The sequence below is a fragment of the Octopus bimaculoides genome, chromosome 7 (genome assembly GCF_001194135.2).
Source record: "Octopus bimaculoides isolate UCB-OBI-ISO-001 chromosome 7, ASM119413v2, whole genome shotgun sequence".
NCBI classification, from domain to species: domain Eukaryota; kingdom Metazoa; phylum Mollusca; class Cephalopoda; order Octopoda; family Octopodidae; genus Octopus; species Octopus bimaculoides.
Genome location: NC_068987.1, coordinates 4,948,152 through 4,965,179, shown reverse-complemented (window position 1 = coordinate 4,965,179; position 17,028 = coordinate 4,948,152). Strand labels below are relative to the sequence as shown.

The window sequence follows — 17,028 nt, the reverse complement described above, 5'->3', positions numbered from 1 at the left end:
TATTTAAAAAAAAAAAATCACAAAGTATTTTTATCACCACCAACAAAAAGAATGAATTTCAAAATCCATTTACTGACAAATATGTCATAAAAAGAGGAATAAAAAATGGGTAATTTATTCCATTAGATTAAAATATTTGGTCGGCCCATCACCTGCTGAAATTCATCTGTTTCTTTTTTTTTTTCTTTCCTTTTTGCATTTGCTGTTTTGCTGTGGGGGCCCTTCATTGTGCATCCAGAACATACAAACGCTACTTCTATTGCAACAACACCACGGGCCATTCGCAATGGGACTATCCGGAGCAGCCAACCAAAGAAGAGTTGAACGGAATGTCGGAATCCATGCAGCAGTCGTTGACGTTAGCCCTGTCAAGTACACCACCACCACCTCCACCAACGCCACCACCAACTCCATCACCATCAGTGCCGTCATCATCATCGTCGTCCATGTCATCATCAACATCATCATCATCATCAGCAGCAACAACGACAACAACAGTGACCTCCCCTGTACATGAATCTACCAAGACAGCTTCTCCAGTTAGGTCAACGTCATCAGAAGAGAAAATAAACTATGGCCAGGAATCTGGAGAAATGACTAAATGTTCTGACAATTTCAAAAAGGAGAAGAAGAATCGAAAGGTGAGTTGGTGTTTCGTGTGTGTGTGTGTGTGTACATATGCGTGTGTGTATAAGTATGCATGCATATGCGTGTGTGTGTGTGTGTGTGTGCAAGTGTGTATAAGTATGCATGTGTGTGTGTGTGTGTGTGTTATTATATAGGTCACTGCCTGGAATACTGGAAATGAATGATACAGACACTCTTTTACAATTCTCATGCAATGCCAAAACAAGGAGACAGCACACATACACATGTGCATGCACGCACACACACACACACACACACACACACACATTCACGTGTCATACAAATATCTTTTTGTTTTTCAGTTGGACAAAATTGCCTCAAAAAGTTCCAAAACTGGAAACACATTGGACAAATCCCACTTAGGTAAGTAACAATCGTAGAATCACTACTTTGGGTATTTTTGCAATTATTGGAATTCTGCAGTTCTTGGTTTGAAATGTACTCTTTAATTGGATAGAAATGTTAATTTATCCACAAAAAGTAACTTGAACATCAAGACAATGTTTGAGAACCAAAATTTCCATGTGAAATGCAGCAGAATTTGGAACAATAGTGATGATGATGTTTGGATGTTTACACTACATACGTCGACTTGTATGTCGGGGAAGTAGAGAAGTCATAATAATAGGCTGTCTCTTGTTGTCACTCCTTCAGTGTGGTGGTCATTTTTACTCCTTTTCTCATCACCTAATTTCCTCCATTCACTCATAGAGGTCTTGGCAGCAAACTAGCAGAATGGTTAGCATTGTTAGACAAACTGCTTAGCAGTATTTCTTCCAGTTCTTCAATGTTCTGAGTTCAAATTCCACCAAAATGACTTTACCGTTAATCCCTTTGGGGTCAATAAAATACCAGTCAGGTACTGAGGTTGATGTAACTGACTTGTCTCCTACTGGCCTCGAACCCTGCAATGGGCCAGTGTCTCATTCAGCGGGAATGGGTTGTAATCTTTGTCACTTATTCGCCATGGAACCCAGATGACCATCTTTATGAGTCCGAGTGCTCAAAACAAAGAAAAAATGTAGATATCTTAATAATTATATAATTTTCTCTTTTTTTCTTTTCTTTTAGAACATTTACACCTGAGCAGTTCCAAAGACTTTGATTCTGAATTGTGTGTCTACCCAGGAGAGCCACCGCCTCCTGGTACTGAAGTGAGCAAACAACACTCTCTTCAGCATTTGGAGGAAGTGAAACTGTCTAAATCTGGAGAAGAAGACTTAGAAGAAGTGATGAAACTTGCTGCTGTGTTGGCTCCGACAGGAACATCTTTGGCGAGCTCCACAGCATCATCCGAGTTAGCAAGTCTGGAGTCTTCTGAGCGCACTTCAACTTTGGACGTCAACGATGACATGGAACTCGATCCGGATGAACATCTTCCTTCGTCTGTCCATCCTCTGCCAATGCACAGCAGCAGCAGCAAAAGTGCTGCCCTCTCTTCTAACTCAAACAGCAATGGACACCACCTCTTCCCACTTGTGGATGCAGCAAATTGCGAAAACAACTCGGCTGTAATATCGAAACCCCCCCAATATAAGACTCGTCCAACTGTCCCCTCAGACCCTGTTGGTGGGACCCTTCCCACGTCAAACTCTGATGCTTCTACAGTCTATTCTAGCAAAACCAATCCTGCTGCAAATTCTTCAATGGAATGCTTTTCCTTGTCAAAGTCTTCAGCTAAAGTCTCATCTGTGGACTCTGCCAATGCATCAAACAGCCCCGTTTCTCACGAAACAAATGATGCTGTTGACACTGTCAAACCACAGCCAAAAGAGAAAAAACGCAAAAAAGATAAGGTAAACCATTTTTTACTTTGTTGTTAAGAAATAGCATTCAAGTGTTAGTTTACATTTCTGTAAAGTCACAAATTTAGTTTTAGTTTCTTCGTTGTACTTTTGTTATTTTACTTGTACTGTTTATGAATGTTACAACAGCCTATTTCCTGCAAACATTGAAACTTTCCTCGTTCTTGGTAGGGACTAGAAATATGAATTATTTGTAATTGAGGTGCAGCAACACTAATTAAATTTTTAGTTTAAACCATTTCACTTAATTCAATATCTGTTTGTCTAAGCATGTACCTGGCTGTGAGTTCACACTATTGACAACACCTAATGAGGCAGAAATGCATCTGGTGTTCTCACTAGTCACTGCTGAGATGATTTTTATTTGCATGCTTGTGTATATAGTATTTTTAAACATAGCATGTCCATAAGAGGTATCTCCAAACGAACATTGCAGTAAATTTGCTTTTCAGCAATGTATTTATATATATATACTTCTTGCCTTTTTAACCCTCCAACGCGGAGTATAGGCCACTTATAATTGAATTCCATGTCGCATAATTTTTCTCTTCTGTACTTATACTCTGCCATGAATGTCCCCCTTTCTCTAGTTCTTTTTGTGTTGATCTACACCACGAGTTCTTAGGCCTACCTCTTTCTATATCCATCCGGATTCCACTGTAAAGCACTTTTTCAGCAATGTATTTACATTGTATTTTTCTTAGCATTCCTGACTAATACTCAGTTCGTTAATTATCAGTAACACTCTCAACATGACGGTGTGTGGGTTAGTGGTTCAGGTAATCTGCTCATGATTGTAAGGTCATGAGTTCAATTCCTGGCAGCACATTATGTCCTTGAGCAAGATACTTTATTTCACATTGCTCCAGTGTACTCAGCTGGCAAAAATGAGTTGTGCCTCTATTTCAAATGGCCAGCCATGTCACATTCTGTGTCACACCGAATCTCCCCGAGAACTACATGAAGGTTATTCCTATCTGTGGATTACTCAACCACTTGCACGTTAATTTCACAAGCAGGCTGTTCTATTGATCAAATTACCTGGAACCCTCATCATCGTGACTGACGGAGTGCCTGTTTAAATACTCCCAGCTCCCTAATATAACTTCCTTTTTCCACTGGTTTTACTAACACCTAACTTCTTGTGTTATTATTCTGGATTACCTCTTTTCACTGCTATTTATTTACTTACCTTTACCAATGTCTCTGTCCTTTCTTATTCCACTGCTTCCTTCTCTCAGCCTCTTTACCTCCACAGTGTTGCCTACTTATTATTATCCACGCAATGCTCCCACTGTAATGCATTTATTACATATCTTCTGCTCTTGCAGGTTATTACAAGTACAAATTTAACGCTTAAAAAGAAAAATGTGTCGTCCTTGGTACAAAAATGGCAAAAAGTGAAGAAAGAAGTTGAGAAAGAAGATGAATTGGCTCGGCACGAGTTTTCAGATGATGACTGATGCCATCTCTGTTGACTGGTATGTCTCATTTCCAGTTTCTTTATCAATAGAAAAATTATTATTTCTAAATCTCTGAACGAGAAACTTTGCCAACATAATGTGGCAGTCCTGGTTAGGATGAATGTTTCTGTTATTTAGCTCCAAGAAACATTGTCTCCAGCTGGCTATCGACACACTATCTGCATCCAGCTGGAGACAATGTTTCCTGTGGCTAAATAACAGTAACATTCGTCCTACTCAGGATTGCCACACTATGTTGGCAAATAATTACTTTCTTTATCATTATCCCACAAATTCTCATCATTGATCTGTGTTTTGTGTTGCAGTTACTTCATTGTTGATTCCACAATTTGTTTCCTTTTGGTGTACAAAAAGAAGCTGATTTGAACTCGCACCGTTGCTACAAATATTTACATTTTGTTGTTCACTTTCAACTTGGGAGTTAAAAAAAAACTTTCTAACACCAAACACAGAATGTAACAGCCTGTGGTTATAGGACGAGGAGGAGAGATCTTTTTGTTCTTTGCGAATGAGTGTAGATTGACATTTGCTTGGAATGGAGAGAGCGAGGAATGGATGTGTTATGTGAAAGGGAAGAATGTGTAGATGTCCCTGTGTTTGTATGTATGAATGTGAGTGGTATACTGTTATCTCTACAAGAGTTTATTATTATCAATGTTTAGTGTTGATAATAAATTCTATAAAAAACTGTGTGTGCCTATCGTATTCTAAAGGAATAAAAGTTCTCCAATTTCAAAATGAGTTTTTATCATTGTTTGAAATTTGTTTCCTAGTTGGATTGAACCCTAATGCAAACCTCTTAACCACACAGCCGTAACAATACCATCAAGCACCAATACATCAGAACGACCAGTTAATGTTCTCATTTGTTTGAAAACAACTCCTTCTCTTTCTATTTTGTTCCTTCACAGAGGGAGACATCCAGTTGTAAAGATCTTGCCAAAACAGTCACAGAAGTCTGGCACAGGCTTTTGCCTGGCTGGCTCTTGTGGTACTGTCCCAGATGTTAAACAATGATGATGACGACATGTATTTCCATGGCATTTCCTTTACAAGTTTGTTATTTGAGAGCATATATTTGAAGAAACTTTAAAGGGATGCTTCGTTTTTGTATTTGGTTTGCAAGATTTTTGATGTGAACTCGTATGTTGAAACATTTTGGGAGGGTCATTATGCCAAGCACACACTGGTTTGGTTTCACTTCTTTATTATCTATTTTGAGAGGGTCATTATGCCAATAATGAACACATGCACTGGCTTGATAACAAAAGGATTTGGACAAACCTGCGTAACAAACGATTAGTTAACCGGCTAAATAGCTAACCAATTGACAAATAAAAAATAAAAAGTGAAACAGAATCTGTATGTGTGTGTTGTTGGCATTCCGTCGCTTATGACGACGAAGGTTCCAGTTGATCCGATCAACGGAACAGCCTGCTCGTGAAATTAACGTGCAAGTGGCTGAGCACTCCACAGACACGTGTACCCTTAACGTAGTTCTCGGGGAGATTCAGCGTGATACAGTGTAACAAGGCTGACCCTTTGAATTACAGGCACAGCAGAAACAGGAAGAGAGAGCGAGAGAAAGTTGTGGTGAAAGAGTACAGCAGGGTTCGCCACCACCCCCTGCCGGAGTCTCGTGGAACTTTAGGTGTTTTTGCTCAATAAACACTCACAACGCCCGGTCTGGGAATCGAAACCGCGATCCTATGACTGCGAGTCCGCTGCCCTAACCACTGGGCCATTGCGCCTCCACTGTTGACAATGATCCTCCCAAGATTCAGCAAACTTGAAAGGGGTGGTAACTCTCTAAAGGGACTTAACTTACTAAAATTACAAATACTATCGTCCACAAGATCCATTCTGCAGTTTTCACAATATTCCCCGCCTCACTATACTGGACAAGACCAAAAACAAACCCCCAGGGAATGTTATTTCTTTCTCTTACCATATGGACTCATCCCAAACTAAAAGATTTGTTCATTGAATAACAAAGAAAATACTGTAATTATATCACATTTCTTTTATTGTTATGTTAGGAGGATCCTGAAACAAGGCAGAGGGGTGGGGGCGGGCAATAAGAATAATTGCTTAAAAAATTGATTGGGACTTATTTTATGGGCCCCCCCGAAAGGATGAAAGGCAAAGTTGACCTCAGCGGTATTTGAACTCTGGATACAAAGACACAAAATGGTGCAAAGCATTTCATCTGGCATGCGAACTATTCTTACCACTCAACACCTTATTAAGAATAGTAATCCTCTTTGATTTCAGCACAAGGTCAGCAATTTTGAGGAGGGGGGGGGAAGTCGATTTCGTCAACCCCAGTGCATAACTGGTACTTAATTTATCGACCCTGAAAGAATAAAAGGCAAAGTCGACCTTGGTGGGATTTGAGCTCAGAACATAAAGAGCCAAAAGAAATACCACCAAGCATTTTGTCCAGTGCAGTAATGATTCTACCAGCTTGCTGCCTTAGTAACGATAAAAATAATAATACAAAATGTAATAATAACTTATAAATTTGATAGCATGGATGGCAAACACATGCAAAAGCACACACAAACGTCACGGACTATCTCGTCCTCAAATGTTGCTTGCTTTAAAAACAAAATTTCACACCTTCACATGAAAGCTTCAACTAACTTTACAGAGTTGTCATTATTTAACATGAGTTTTAGTGAGGTCAGAGAGGATTAAACAAAGTGAGGCCAACAATTCTTGATTACATTTAGTTGCTGTCACGGTAATTGCTCCAGCTCTGGCATTCAATCCTCAAAAGATGAGAGGTTGGTAATAAAAGCCAAACTTATCTTTAGTCTTCACTTATGGACATGAATGCTGGGTAATGGCTGAAAGAGGATGATCACAGATACAAGCAGCTGAAATGGGGGTTTCTCCAAAAAATATCTGGAGTAGTATTATTCAGAAGGCTATGTAGCTTGGATATCAGGGAGTCTCTCTCCAGGTCAAACTTCTCTGCATTTGAGAGGTCACACAAAACAGATTGTTCAAGGCAAGTCAACTGGCAGAAGATCCGAGAGTAGACCCCCAAATGAGATGGTTGGATAATGTCCATTGGTGGTGCTTAGGAATCCAGTTGGAAAGTGTAATGACACTTGCTTCTGATAGGACCCTATGGAGAGGGAGCTCGAGGACTCCACTTCCACGAATAGTGGACAGACAAGATGGATATATTGAACCAGCCAACTACTTAAGAAATAGAATCTTGCTTTGGTCAAGGGTCAGCTGCGAGTGTCTTCTGAGAAACTCAGATGTTGACCAACTGAATCAGTCATGCTTTTACCAAGTAACACATCAAATAACCTTTGCTTATTCTTGGCTGTCATTCAAATTTGATCAAGTTTGGTATTTATTCACCCCCTAAGTATTCCCCACCCACTGTCTGCTTTACTGCTAGGTAGGACAGGACCTGTTCAATGGTATGGTCAGATCAGAACAACTCCAATTACAGGACACCAGTAACTTACCAGTCAACCAGAGACACTTAAGTTAGCAAGCATCAGAAGACTTTAAAAAAAAAAAAAAAACTGGCATTCCATCAGTGATGATGATGATGATTCCAATTGAGGAGATCAATGGAACAGCCCACTCATGAAATTAACGTGCAAGTGGCTGAGTACTCCACAGACACACGTACCCTTAACAGAGATCTCAGAGAGATTCAGTATGACACAATGGGACAAGGTCAGTCCTTTGAATTACAGGTCCGACTCATTTTTGCCAGCTGAGTGGACTGAAGCAACGTGAAATAAAGTGTCTTGCTCAAGGACGCAACATGCTGCTGGGAATCGAACTCATGATTGTGAGCCAAATACCATAACCACTAAGCCACTTATCTTCACACCAGAATACTTATGGTGTGTACACACACACACATGTATGTATATGTATATATACACTCATATGCACAGAAACTCGTGTGTTTGTGTAAAACTGGGACATGGTGATCATGATGCATAAGATGAAGAAAAAACTGATGAGAAATAAAGAAAATAATTCCTTAAAAGCAACAAACAATTCTAATGTCTTCTTTTTCTCGATGGTAACAGAATTGCTGGGTGGTGGTGCATGGAAAGGAATCAAACGCAACAGAGACAAGGATTTCAGTGAAATATTTTAAATGTGAAGAGAAAATATCAAAGTATGCAATCCCACTTCGACCCTTTTGTTGCCATATTTCTGTAGAAATATGCTGTTTCAGTTGATTTTAAAGACAGTGAAGAATTTGGTCAAAATATTTTAGTCATTATTAATCTTGTGTTTGGAAGAGAACATGAAATTTTGAAGGGAGGTTTTACTTTAGATTATTTTGAAACAGGAAGCTTGTATCACAGAATCAGGGGTGGTCTTAAGTAGGCTTATATCAAAAGGGTTAAATATTGCTTAAATCAGGCAATGGGCAACCATTTTAGAAAAGTGGACCACACGAGACATGGTTCATCATTAGGTGGGCCACGCTACTAAAAGATTCAAAGTAATTTTTCATTAGGCATGCCATTCAGAAAGTCTCGTGGACCGTAAGTTGCCCATGACTGATTTAACCCTTTAGTATTTAATCTGATCATATTCAGCCCATAATATTCTACCTGTTTTATGTTCAAACCAGTCAGATCTGGTCTCTCACATTTACCCTACAATGTCATTCTAAAAATACAGTCAAATTATTGAAATATTGAAATTACAAGATAATGCATGATTAATTCAAAACAATGAGGATAAATAAGCCTTACATTTGATGGGGTCATCTGGATGCTAAAGGGTTAAAAACTGTTCTCAATGAAACAGTGGATGTTGTTATCTGGGAAGGCATTTTTGGTTTTAGCATCTGTCTTTCACAGAAGATATATATTCATTGAAAGAGGTTTAAGAGAAACATTATCTAGCTTGCTACAATGTCTTTAGTTATAGCTAATACTTTGTTAATGTATTTCTGTGTGGGTGAGACAGAGAGAATGGGCAAAGCTGGAAAGACAAGAGACGACATTTGCAAACAAATTGGAAGCTTCAGAAGAGCGATTCACTGCTTTCCCTCACCATCCTGAGTTCAAATTTTAAACAACTGAAATATTATACAAAAGCAGGATCAGCTGAACAGTTTCTAGATTAAAAAGTTTTTTCTGTTTCCCTTTCAGCAGTTATAAAAAAAAACCCAAACAAACAAATTTCAATCTCGTAAATTCTGTAGCATTTGAACCATTACTGAAAGCAGTCGTTCTCTTTCTCCCTTTCTTCATTGAAAGTAAGAGTTGGAAACCAAATTCACTCAAATACTTAAATGAATTTGACAAAAAAAAAAAAAAAAAAAAGGAGCCACAAATTCCAGATTTCTTCTTTAGATAGGAACGGTAAGTCGATAACAACAGCAGCAGTAACCAAGGTATTGTTATTGTGGGATAACAAAAAACATAACAAACAGAATGTAGAACCTTCCTTTCTTTTTTTTTTTTTTTTCACCACAGCAAAATGAAAAATCCCTGATGCGATACGAATTTAAAATCCTATTTGTCACAGAATACCAACCGTATTGCCACAGTTCACCAATAAGTAATTGCCACCTGCTGACTTGATGTCGGGCGTGTACGTTACAAGGTATTGTAGATGACCTTCACAAAACGGAAGAGCAACACTCCAGCCGGCTGACTGGTCTTTAGTGCAACATCTCGGTTACTGTGTTACATCAATCCTCAACGACTGCAACACTTCAATCTAAGTCTGCAGCGTTTTCCGTTTAACTACAGTCATTATTAGACTTGGTTTGTTGTGATGAGGTGGAGGAAGAAGAGGAGCTTGTTGTTGTTAAAGTGGCAGTAGCAACAGTGGACGATGTCGATAATGGTGTTGCAGCAGCTGCTCCTGTTGTGCTTGATGACTGTGATGATGATGATGACGATGATGATGATGGTGGTGGTAGTGAGAGTGACGAGGAAGAGAAAGGTGAAGTAGTGCAGCCAGCACGGGAAACGGGGCCGGTGTGGGCTGCATTTTCAGTCCGGCTTCCATTGTCCATCAACAACTTGAGCTGTTGTCTTGCACTTTCCAGAAACAGGTCCAGAGCTACGTAGTGCTGTTGGCGCAGTTGATTGTCCAGCTGAAGTAAAGAGAGGGAGGTTGAAGGTAAAACCGAGAATGGTCGGCAGACGGTTCAGCTGTTATATATTTAGATTAAGAAGCCAGGAATTGAGATTTCTAGGATGGAATTGAACTCCCTAAAGGCTGAGGGACAGGCAGATATGTTAGTTGGGACTTCACCCTTTGAGTGTCTTGGAAAAAAAAAATTATTAGAAGGATATTTAGAGAGAAATTCATAAGAGTTAATCAATTTAGCTTTTAACAACATAGCCTAAGGTCGAAGGACACTGGGTGTATATATCAGATTGGAGCCTGGTGTAGCCATCTGGCTTCACCAGTCCTCAGTCAAATCGTCCAACCCATGCTAGCATGGAAAGCGGACGTTAAACGACGATGATGATATATATAGGTATATTAATATGTAGAGAAAGTGGATGAGGGTGTATACAAGTACATTAGTAAGAGGGAAATAGAAATAAACAAATACACACATATATAAGCAAATACATGTGTGTGTGCTTATGTACACATGCATGAATGTGTGTGAGTATATTATATATATTTTATCTGTTTTGGTCACTGGACTGCACAGCCATGCTGGGGCAACACTTTAAAGGATTCGGCTATGCAAATAAGCCCGAGTGCTTTTAAAATTTTTATTTTAAAAGGTAGGTCTGGGGTTTATTCTATCAGTCTCTTTTGCCAAATTGTTGTTACAGGGATGTAAACAAACCAACAATCGTTTCCAAGCAGCAATGGGGGACAAACAAAGAGGCACAGGTGCATACATGTACATGTACATACAATGGGCTTCTACAAAGTTTCCGTCTACCAAATCTACTCACAAGGCTTTGGTTGGCATGCAGCTACAGTAGGAGACACTTGTGTAAGGTGCCATGCAATGGAACTGAACCTGAAACCATACGATTGCAAAGTGAGTTTCTTAATCACATACAATATTGATATACATCATCATCATCATTTAACGCCCATCCCCCATGTTGGAATGGATTGGATGGTTTGACAGGAACTGGCAAGCCAGAGGGCTGCACCGGGCTCCAGTTATCTTGTTTTGCATCGTTTCTACACCTGGATGCCCTTCCTAACACCAACCACTTTAAAGAGTATACTGGGTGCTTTTCACATGGCACCAGCACATGTTGGCACATTTCTCTGTGTGTGAAGTTTTAGTTTTAAAGTTCATCTGTATGATGATGATGATGATCAGCCAACAAGATCTTTCATTTCAAGAGTCATAGGCAGACTCCATACAATCACGAGTCATAGGCAGATCCATACAATCACGAGTCAATGCTTGGTTCTATTTTTGTTTATGTCTTATGTTTTGACTTGAAAAAACAATCTTCCAAATGTTCCATTTTCTTTACAATCTTCCAGAGATTTATAACTCTACCTCCCAGTATTGTGTACTCCTTTCTCTTTGTTCTGTATGCATGTGTGTCTGTGTACACATATGCATATACAAGCATGGCTGTGATAAGAAGCATACTTCCCAACCACATGGTTCTAGATTCAATCCCACTGAGTGACACCATGTCTACTATAGCCTTGGGCTGACCAAAGTCTTGTGAGTGAAAGAAACTCATCGTATATATACATGTGTGTTTCTGTCTGAATTTGTTTCTAGTCACTACTTGACAACAGGTGTTGTTGTGTTTACATTTCCATAACTTAGCAGTTTGGCAAAAGAGACTGACAGAATAAGTACTGGGCTTAAAAAATAAGTACTGGAGTTGATTCATTCAACTAAAAAATCTTCGAAGCGATGCTGCAGTCAAATGACTGAAACAAGATTATATATATATATATATATTTATTTATTTATGTGTTTCAGCCAAGTGGCTGCGGTCATGCTGGTGCACCACCGTGAGACTATATATAGTTACTATTATGTTAAACGGTCATATGTCCAAATTTGGCCAAATGCCTTTTTTTCAATATCTATTTTTACTTGCAATCGCTGGTTCTTTTGGTCAAACAATTGTATCTCCAGCTGCTTCAGATGCCAAGATCTCAAAACTGTAGTACAATGGTTTTGCTATGGAATGGTAAAACTACTTTTTCGTTTTTTGAAAAACCAACATTTTGGACTAACAACACTTTTGCATAATAGCAACGATCTATATATATGTATATATATATATTAAATTCATCTTATGTTGAAAGTCAACAAAGAAAGTTTGCTTCAGAAGCGTTGAGATATATTGAAAAATACAGATAAGGAAATAATTTTATTCTCAAACGCAGGAGAATGCTAATAATGTAAGCATGAACAGGATATTTTGTTGAAAAATCTGTTGGTGGCCAGCCATGAGACTCAAACTCACATCCCTGTGATTACGTGTCAAGTGCTTTACCATTAAGCTAAACTGCCCAGTGACAAATTTTCCTGCAATTTTAGGATATATAAATCTAGCTTTATAAACACTGCTATCATCATTTGTGCCCATATTTTCCATGCTAGACTAGGTTGGATGAAGCTACTTGAGGTACTCTACAGTTTGTGTGCGTATTACACACACACACATATTATATTACATGTTAGTGCATCTATATGTGGAAGTGATGGTGGATTGTATTTCTATTATAGCAGGAGAGAAGGGAGAAAGTATACAAGTGCTGTGTGTGAGTAAGTATTGGATGTTCAGGTAAAGACATTGTTCTTTATGTTTCAGTATGTTTAGTTCACAAGAGATACCATTTTTACTTGCAAGTTACTTGGGGATTCTGGTGGTGCTGGTGCCATGTGAAAAGCACTGGTGCTGATGCTACATAAAACAACCCCATGTTGGTGCTACTTAAAAAGCACTTGTGCTGGCACCATGTAAAAAGCACCCAGTATACTCTGGAAAGTGGTTGGCATTAGGAAGGGCATGCAGCTATAGAAACCATGCCAGAACAGACAATGGAACCTGGTGTGGCTCCTGGCCTTGCCAGCTCCTAGCAAACCATCAAATACATGCCAGCATGGAAAACAGGCATTAAATGATGATGATGATGATGAATTATACATTTGGTGGTAGGAACGACATCTAGATTTGTACTAACGATAGGTAAATGTCTGAACTTAACATTGTTGTTTAGCCCCAGGTCAGCACTCACCGAGTAAACTTATGATCAAGAGCAGTGAAACCATGATCATCCCATCTATTTTTCAGGCATTCTAAGCTATGTTCTAATTTTTTTGTGGTTCAGAAGCTTGCTTCTCAACCATGTGGTCTTGGATTCAATCCCCATTGCACGTCACCTTAAACAAATGTCTTCTGATATAGTTCTGAAGCAACCAAAGTCTTGTGAGTGGATTTGTTGGACATAAACTGAAAGTGTGTGCGTATGTGCATGCACATGTGGGTTGCCCTTGTTCTGACATCATGTGATGGCTGTAAATGATGATCATCATCATGCAGGTGATGTTTGTTTCCAATCTTTCAAGGAAAGACATATCTGGGCAAAGGAAATCTTATCTTCTTTGGAAACGGGAAGGTTGGCAACAGGATGAGCATCCAGCCATAGAAAATCTGCTTTGGTAAATTCCATGTGACCATGGAAAAGTGGATGTATAATGATGATGATGAAAATATCCAGGACCACATTAGCCAATGTATCCTTCCTTTCTTAGGCAGTAGAGTGTGATTTGAGGAAAATTTCCTTACTTTTTCTAACATGTTGAGGGCAACAACATGGATGCTCCCTCATTACTTGTGAATGGTATTCATATATGATGAGTGTGTTTGCTCGTTGCAGAATGAGAGAGAGAGAGAGGGAGGGAGGAAGAGAAAGAAAGAGAGAGAGAGAGAGAGGAAGAGAAAGAAAGAGAGTTGAAGAACTAAGTGAAGCCTGTAGTTAAAGGAGGGAATGGGTAACAGCCCAACAAATTCTAAACCCACCTGCCGCTGCTCTGCCATGTAATTTTTCATCTCCGTCTTGCAGTCGGACACTACTTCAGCTCTGATCTGGCTCAACTTCCGTCTCTCATTCTGCACAAGGTCATTCAGCAGTTTCTGACAAAATGTGAAAAATGCTTTTGTTGATCAACAGTTTCTTGTTATGTGTTTATAAATATCATCTGTGTGTATGTATCAGTGTGTATATTTACTCATATATATATATATGTGTGTGTGTGTGTGTGTGTGGGTATATAACTGTTGTTTCTCTTAGTGTTCACATCACTTTAAGAGAGACAAAACTTGAATACTCCATCTACCCAATAGTCTGGAACAGCTCCAGCTAGGAAAATAATCAAAACCAAAATTTAATTTTCTATCTTTCCTTTGCATTTGTAATATTTTCTTGCGTTTCAACAGGAGAGGTCACCAGAGGAAATAAAACTTAAAAGAAATTTATTAAATCAAAAAAAAAAAAAAAAAAAAAAAAAAAGAAATTAAGTTCACTGTAAACAATATATATATAACAATATATATTATATATAAAGGGCATTAATACACAGTTAATGCCCTTTATATATAATTAAATATATCTATGAAGAAATGATGAATTTTTTTCATTACGAAATTTTTCGTTATTTTTTCATTATGAGGTTTTTTTCACGCTGACTACTTGATAAATTCTTATAAAGAATTTATCCTATATTATATTATAACAATATATATCCATTTGACAAGACAAGACAGTTTACTGTGATTAATGAGAAATAAAGTTAGTTTATCTATCGCTGGGATTTATGATATAAATATCGGAAAGAGTAAAAAAAGTGAAGTCAGCTGTGTCAAGATTTGGTCTTGGAACAATAAGGAGGTACCAAACTGGAGCACTCCATATGTTCAACTATCTCAGCAGGTTCCACAATATTATTCTATTCTTCCAAATCAGTCCTGGGCAAAACTACAGCTCTTCGGCCACATGTGGCTCACAGGACGACTTCCTCAATGGCATGCCTAATATCACAAGGAAAATAATGTTAAAATTACCTTCAGTTTTTTTTTTATTAGTGCGGCTTGCCTGGTGATGAGCTGTGTTTTGTGTGACCCAGGAAAATTTGTTTTGCCTGCTTTTTTCTACATGGTACAAAGCCCAGTTTGTTTAAAAGTCTGGGTATTGGAGACATGCTTTTGCTAAGAGTATCAAAAACATCATACCCCCAGGGGAATTGTTTACAAAAAAGAAAACAAAGGTTTAAATAAATAAAATTACAAAAAAATACAGAGAAACATCAACAAAAGTTGTAAATTAAAATTAACAAAAAAGCCACAAAAAATTATAGATGAAGGGCTAAAAAAATGAAAATCACAAAATTACAATATTGATGAAATTAATTTGTTTTTTTTGCAATAGGGATTGAGACATCTGTAAAAAGTTAGAATTAAATGAAAATTTCAGGGAAATTCAAATTTAAAAAACAAAATGAAAAAAAAAATTATAGCCATGTCAACAAAAGATAACAAAAGAAGAGAGGGACATAAGATTTCTGTTGAGCTAAGATCTCTCTCAATACACTGGTTTCAAATTCTGGCACAAGGCCAGCAAGTTCAGGGGAGGGGGTGAGTCAATGACATCAATCCCCAGTGTACAACTAGTACTTAGTTTCTCAACCCTGAAAGGATGAAAAGTAAAGTCAATCTCAGCAGAATTTGAACTCAGAACGTAAAGATGGACAAAATGCTACGAAGCATTCTGCCTGGCATGCCAACCATTCTGCCAGCTTGCTGTCTTGTATTATATCTCAATATATTAGCAATCAATGCATCAAAGTGGTTGCAACATCAGAAACACGTCATAAAGATCACAACCGCTTTTGTAGATCCAACAATTCTTAACCCTTTCAATACCATTCCAGCTGAAACTGCCTCTGGCTCTGTAGTACAAATGTCTTGTTTTTATAAGTTTTGAATTAAAATCTTCCACCAAACCTTAGTCACAATTTATGTTCCTAAAACTAGCTGAATGATGACTAAGTTATTTTACTAAATTTTTTGTTATATTTTAAATTAATTGAAAGAAACACAGAACATCTCAACAGAAATATGGTAACAAAAGGGTTAACAGGAAAACAGGAACATTTAAGACGAAAACATGCAAACTGAAAATGTAATCAATATTTGATTAAAAGAATATAAATGAAGTTTAAGAACATTTCAGAAGGGGTGGGGAGAAAATAGAGGTTCTTAAGCTAAGAACTTGATAGAAATTTTAACTGAATGTTCAGCAGAGATTATTTAACCAGAGATAAAGCTTTGATTGTTTTTCTTTTAAAATTTCTTTTTAGTTGTTTCAGTCACTGGACTGTGGTCATACTAGGGCACTTACATTGAAGGGTTCAGTTCAATAGTCCCCTCCACCCAGGGTCCATATAATATTTTGTTACAATTTATGACACAAAGTGAACTTCTTAACCACACAGACATGTCAGTTGAGGACCACTGATAAGACTTGTACCTATAATTGATATTCTATAAACCTGGGCAGAGTCGGTCAGTGGTGTTATTTCTGGAAGTGATGTCTCAATTGTTGTCTCCTACACAGCATAACTGTCACTGAAGTGAACAATAAAGTCATCCGTTTTCCAGGATTGAACAGAATTTAGCTCCTGTTAGCCAGGTCAGTACCTGGCTTCTCGTTCCTAAGGTATTTTTCGATGTTGGCGTTATTATTATTATTATTTAGGTCACTGCCTGGAATCGAACTTGGAATCTTGGTGTTAGTAGCCCACGCTCTTAACCACTATGCCATTTGCCCATGGGAATGAGAACCCAGGTTTGAAATTTCCTCAAGACACCTGATGAAGGCTGGAGGGTATATCAGCCGAAACGTGTTAACAACAAACAAGATGAGGACAACTGGTACTCTTTATTATTTTTTTTTTTTTTCTATCAACCCCGAAAGAATGAAATGCGAAGTGAACCTCCACAGAACCTGAACCCAGAATGTAAAGACAGGTGAAATACTGTAAAGCATTTTGTCCAGCATGCTAATGATTTTGCCAGGTGACCCACCTTAACCACCCCATCCCTAATAATAAT

The 17,028-nt window shown here is 38.2% G+C and overlaps 3 protein-coding genes across 5 annotated transcripts in view; 2 read left to right on the top strand and 1 right to left on the bottom strand.

The window, feature by feature from the left end:
* Positions 1–4,675, top strand: part of LOC128248316 (uncharacterized protein DDB_G0271670-like) — a 21,577-nt gene extending 16,902 nt beyond the window's left edge. Inside the window, exons 2-6 of the mRNA XM_052969180.1 lie at positions 239–641; positions 951–1,011; positions 1,720–2,444; positions 3,785–3,934; positions 4,243–4,675. Of these exons, the coding sequence (XP_052825140.1) occupies positions 330–641; positions 951–1,011; positions 1,720–2,444; positions 3,785–3,916 (1,230 nt within the window). The 5' untranslated portion in view covers positions 239–329 and the 3' untranslated portion in view covers positions 3,917–3,934; positions 4,243–4,675. The remainder of the gene's footprint in view (positions 1–238; positions 642–950; positions 1,012–1,719; positions 2,445–3,784; positions 3,935–4,242) is intronic.
* Positions 1–17,028, top strand: part of LOC106882474 (formin-binding protein 4) — a 365,705-nt gene that overhangs the window by 36,847 nt on the left and 311,830 nt on the right. The gene's annotated exons all lie outside the window — the stretch shown is intronic.
* Positions 5,946–17,028, bottom strand: part of LOC106882475 (uncharacterized) — a 38,155-nt gene continuing 27,072 nt past the window's right edge. For all 3 annotated transcript variants that reach the window (XM_052969176.1, XM_052969177.1, XM_052969178.1), the window contains 2 exons: positions 13,939–14,052; positions 5,946–10,049 (listed from right to left, as the gene is read on the bottom strand). In XM_052969176.1, the coding sequence (XP_052825136.1) occupies positions 9,690–10,049; positions 13,939–14,052 (474 nt within the window). In that variant the 3' untranslated portion in view covers positions 5,946–9,689. The remainder of the gene's footprint in view (positions 10,050–13,938; positions 14,053–17,028) is intronic.